At 30.2% G+C, this 5,432-nt stretch overlaps 1 protein-coding gene across 1 annotated transcript; it reads right to left on the bottom strand.

Moving 5' to 3' along the window:
• Nucleotides 1-2: 2 nt before the first annotated feature.
• On the bottom strand, nucleotides 3-974 carry LOC102589823 (putative disease resistance RPP13-like protein 1; the record flags this gene model as incomplete). Its single annotated transcript, XM_015303375.1, has 2 exons — nucleotides 945-974; nucleotides 3-857 (listed from the first exon to the last, which is right to left on the bottom strand). A coding segment is annotated over exon 2 (846 nt), but the record flags the coding sequence as incomplete, so codon positions are not given.
• Nucleotides 975-5,432: the final 4,458 nt, after the last annotated feature.

Below are 5,432 nucleotides of genomic sequence, written 5' to 3'. Positions count from 1 at the left end.
TTCTTTCCCTTTAAGCTTTCCTTCAATTTGTCTTGAAGCTGATTAAGATTGTTGTGGACATCCTTTGAGTCAAATGAGTGAATTTCTTGAAGTAACCCTTTCGTTATTCTCAAAGCATCATATGGCTCAGAAACACAATACCAAGCTTTCAAACCAAAATGGTTCTTCACCCTCTCATCATGGTAAACCGCTTTAGCAAGTGCTGTCTTACCCAGGCCGCCCATTCCAACAATAGGAACTACAGCCAGATTATTTCCCTTTGTATTCTTAGACAATAAACGACCAACCAAATTCTCTATATCATACTGCCTTCCAAAGATACCAGAATCATCAACCAAAGAAGTTGAAGGTGTTCTAATTTCTTGTTTAGTCGAACCAAAATGATCCTTTAAGCCAAGGCGACCAATTTGCTTTTCCAACACCTCCAATGTTTCAATGGTTTCTTCCAACTTCTCCTTTATGTTAAGGAAAAATTCATCAGTCAAGCACAGGTTAAGGTCACTTACTTGTTTATTGCTTGTTTCTGCAAGATTTTGATGCTGGCCTTCCACCTTAAGCCTCAAAGCTTCATAATTGACTTCTTCTATCAAGTTTTCAGCGCCGTCTACAGCACTCTGAAACTTATGAAGCCACTGGCTCACGTGTCGATTTGATGCTTGTTTATTCTCTGCATCACTTAGCACAATCTGAAGACCAAGCAAAATGTCCTGCAGCTTGTGTAAAAGCTGAACATGATCCTTATGCTTCCAAAACATGTTGAGCAGATCACCATGAGGAGCAAGCCTATCAAAGAGAATATTCAAAGCTGAAGAGAGAAATGCACCACCAACTGCTAACCCAATCTCCATTTCTGAAATCTGCAAAACAAAACAAGTAAAGTGAGAACAATAGTTTAGAGAAAGATAAAATGTTTGTATGTTCAATTACTAACAAGTTTACTTTACCTGTTGAATGCTAAGAGTGATTTGCAAACAAGAATGGTACAACAATAGTTTTCTACAGTGACAGCTATAGGAAAATAAATAAATTTAAGCTGTCTTTTCCATGAGTATGACTTTTCCCCCCAACAAGACTTTGTCTTCATAATATTTTTTTATACTTGAAAACATGTCAAGTTGGGAATTTGATAACATCAAGAGGTACAGTGAAATGATTAAAATTTCTCCCTTGTAGTTGTTTTGTTATATATAATTTTCTTTATATATATAATTTTGTCGTATTTAATTAGAAGTTTCGAGCTTGAATCGTTGTGATAAAGTTTCTCTTGATAGTGCGAGCTAAAACATTCCAAGCAAATTTAGATTACGTGAAAACTTATTTGTATTTGTTATTTACAATAAACTAACAAATACATGACATATGTTCACGCAAAGACTTTTCAAATTGGGAGGATTGCCTCAAGCTATATTGAGAGGATTGACTTTTTTTTTGTATAGAGGCAATAACGTGGAGTTATGGTGTAGAATTAAATAATTATTCTAAGCTTATATTAAGTTCTAACGTGTATTATTCCTATTTTTAAAAGGGGGAAAATGAGTTGACCTATAGTTTGGTGGGGACCACATACCTTGATAATAATCATATATTATTATTATAAGTGGGAAGCTCCAACATTCAAAGTTGGATTATCATTTTGCCCCTAGACTAAATAAAAATGTTATAAAACATGTAAATAATAAAATATTAAATAGTTAAAAGTTGAGTAATCATTTTATCATTTAAAAAAAAGTTATTTATCAGTAATTTAACTACATTTAATTGATAAAATCTTTTCATCTCCCCATTAATTAACCTAATACAGATTACTTAAACTCAATTTACAATCCTACTATTTCATATCTCACATTTACTATTTTTTCCCTTGAGCTTCCAACGGTTATGTGAACTTTTCATGTTCCTTGTCAAATAGAATTGGAGTAATATATAGTGCATGTGCAGTGATTTTATACAACTCAAGTCACATTAATCTTTCATCTTTAAGCTTTATATAATATATATAGATTAGCAGCTATATGCCATAAAAGTTTAAATATATAAATATATATTGTTGATTGGTAACTACTTTATTCCTCTTATGCTCATTTTAGTTCTCAACAATATATATTTAATATATGAAGATTTCCTTGAGTTTGCTAACTAATTCTTATTTATTTCTCTTCATTTCAGATTTTGTTTGGAAACTGTGTGCTCTTCACTTCTCATCATCCGGTACATACTGGATATGCTATTTACAACTCTCTTTTTATCAATTTTATTATTTCACATACATAAAATATAGTTTGTAGGAAACGTAATATAGAAATAAGATTTTTTAGATTTGAGAAATTATCTGTATAATTTTCAGGATATTTAGATCTTATACTTTTTAACATCTTTTACATATTTCAACTTTTTATATCAAGTCCCTTGTTCTTTAATAAGGATTGATTCTTATTGTATTTCCTAATGCAATTATACTTAAACAATACAAGTAATACTCTTATGTCAAATTTTCATATGAAAGAAAATGTTCTTGAATAGAGATTGATTCTTATTATATTTCAATCATACAAATAATATTCTTATGTTAAAGAAATCCTAATCTTGAATCAAAGAAAGGATATACATGTACATGCAATTATAATTAATATATATTGATTCAATTTTTTGATGTCAGTAATAATTTATTATCTTCGTCATAATATAATTACTACTTTTATTACTAGGTGTATTCTATAAAATTGACAATGATATTATAGCCATATTAAAGAAGACATATATTGATCAACTTTTTGTTCAATATTTACAAAATACTACTTTCATTCGCAACAACTTCTTGTTATGCATACGACTATAAGAGGAGGAATTCCCAGTTTCTGAAAGTCATGACATAAATTTTAAGATGTGAAGCATTTGAAAACATAACCAACCTTGCTTATGTTCACATTTAAACTATATGGTGTGCCTATCAGAAAACATGGAAAGTGAATTAATATTTTAAATTTCAACAATTTCTATTTTATAATTCAATTTTTAAAATATAAAGAAGTTTTATAATAGTAATAATATGGGACAAACGTGCAAAGCACGTTCCCAAAGACTAGTAGGTATAAAAGCAAAAGCTACCATGTCTAATATTTAACTCAATATAAATATTAAGTAAAGATTCAATAAAATTTTAAAAAGTACACATTTGTTATAATGTTTTTCAAGAAATATTAATAGAGTGTTGGATGATTTTTTTTACTAATTAACGTCTGTCAAAATATATAGGAGTAAATTTGTTATAATGTTCTTCAAGAAACATTAATAAACTTTATTTTGTAGTTTAAATTTGGTAATTTAAAAAATATGTTTAACCAAGTTTTTGTTGTTACTCAGAAGTCGAAGCTCCACGTGCTATGCATGTGATGAGAAATTAGTTATACTAAAAATGGAAAGAATGTTAGGCAAAAGTTAAATCATTATTTTGTTTCTATACTAAATTATAATCTAATTAATTAAGTATTCACATAATTTTCTCATATTTAATAAGAGCTTTCAAGCTTGAATCGTTAGGATAAAGTTCCTCTTGATAGTGAGAGCTAAAACACCACATAGTAAATTATTATCAAGCAAACTGGGATTAGGTGAAAACTTAATTGTACTCCCTCTGTCCCTAATTACTTGTCCACTTTTGAATTGACACACCTATTAAGAAAACAATAATTGACATAGTGAGTTTACCATTTTACCCCTATTAAATTATGAAGTGGGTGAATTAAAAATTTAAGATTTTCAAGAAGTTCTATCTTTTTCATAGTAATTAATTGAGGGTATAATAGGTAAAAATAATTTGTCAAAATGGACAAGTAATTAGGGACAACTAAAAAAGGAAAAATGGACAAGTAATTAGAGAAAGAAAAAGTATTTGTTATTTACAATAAACCAATAAATACATGTCATATGTTTAGAAAAAGACTTTTCGAATTGGGAGGATTGCCTCAAGCTTCAAGTTATTGGGTAGGTTGGAGTAAATGGATGGTTTCAAATTGGGAGGATTGACTTTTTGGTATAGTGGCAATAACGTGGAGTTATGGTGTAGAATTAAATAATTACTCTAAGCATATATAGTAAGTTCTAACGTGTACTAAGAAATTGTTTATGTATTATTCCTATTTTAAAAAGGAAAAAAAGAGTTGACCTATAATTTAGTGGGGACCACATACCACCAAAATTCACATTTTATATTGGAAATAAAACTTTCGCCAACTAAGCAAAGAATCTATCGTTACCAAAATCTGATCAAGAAAAAATAATAATTAAAACTCGCTAATAGTTGAGGCCAGGTAGATCGTTGTTTGGATGATTTTAGATGTTAAATTATCTAGAAATGACCTCTTGTGTTTTTCTTTTCTACTATACAGAAATGTGAAGACAAAGAAAGACCAAGGGTAAAGAAGTAAATTTACACTAATAAATACATTTTCTTCATATATCTAGAACCATCCATTACATTCCGCCAAGGATAAAAAGGTAAATTTGTGACTAGATCTATGAATTGGAAATGGAATTGACTAGAATTGCATCAATGTGACAACACTCGGTCTTTCTTTTTTATTTTCTTCCAATAGTTCGATCTATCCAGAAAAATTGTCGGCCTACCCCATTCTACCAGCAAACCCTTTCTTTTAGTCGGGCAAGGACTCTCGGTTAGCCGTTTTTTTTGTTCTTTGGTCATAGTGGTTGTTTGAATCTCAAGTTCCATTGTGTTGCACTAAAATTGTAACGTTATCCATCAATGAAATTGAAACTTCAAACCCTATGAAATTTGAATAATATGGCCTTTAACTTGACCTCATTTCACATTTATGTCCTCCAACTTTGGGTATGCACAAGTAGACACTTTAAATTGTATAAAATTGAACAAATAAACACATGTGCCTTACGTGGCATAATACACACAAGACACCACGTAAGATGAAAATTTTCATGTAAGATGTTACTTAGGTCGTTTGTGTCTATTTATTCAACTCTATACAAATTTAAGTCTCTACCTGCGCACATCCAAAGTTGGAGGACATATATATGAGTTGAGGCCAAGTTAAAGGTTATATTATTTTTATATTAGATTTAAGTTAATTTCACGAGATTCACCTATTGTCTTGATCGTGACTTCTCTACTCTTTTACAAAGATGTCGAGAGGTACTAGCTAGTAATTTCACGGGATTCAGCCAATTTTCTTTGCATGGGAAAGCCACCGGGTTCAGAGTGGTTAAGGGAGACATATTTGAAGGATCGAATCAATAATTTTGGAAGATTGAAGGTTGATAAAAATCTTAGAATCAAGGGTCATAGAAACATAAGGATTTGTTGTTGTTGTTGCAAGAGAAACTACAGTTAAAGAATATATATGTCGAATTTAGAAGGCATTTTTATAATATAGCAGTAGCCAGAGGACCTGAAGCAGCTA

The sequence above is a fragment of the Solanum tuberosum genome, unplaced genomic scaffold (genome assembly GCF_000226075.1).
Source record: "Solanum tuberosum cultivar DM 1-3 516 R44 unplaced genomic scaffold, SolTub_3.0 scf00017, whole genome shotgun sequence".
Taxonomy (NCBI): domain Eukaryota; kingdom Viridiplantae; phylum Streptophyta; class Magnoliopsida; order Solanales; family Solanaceae; genus Solanum; species Solanum tuberosum.
This window is presented reverse-complemented; position numbering and strand designations above follow the sequence as displayed.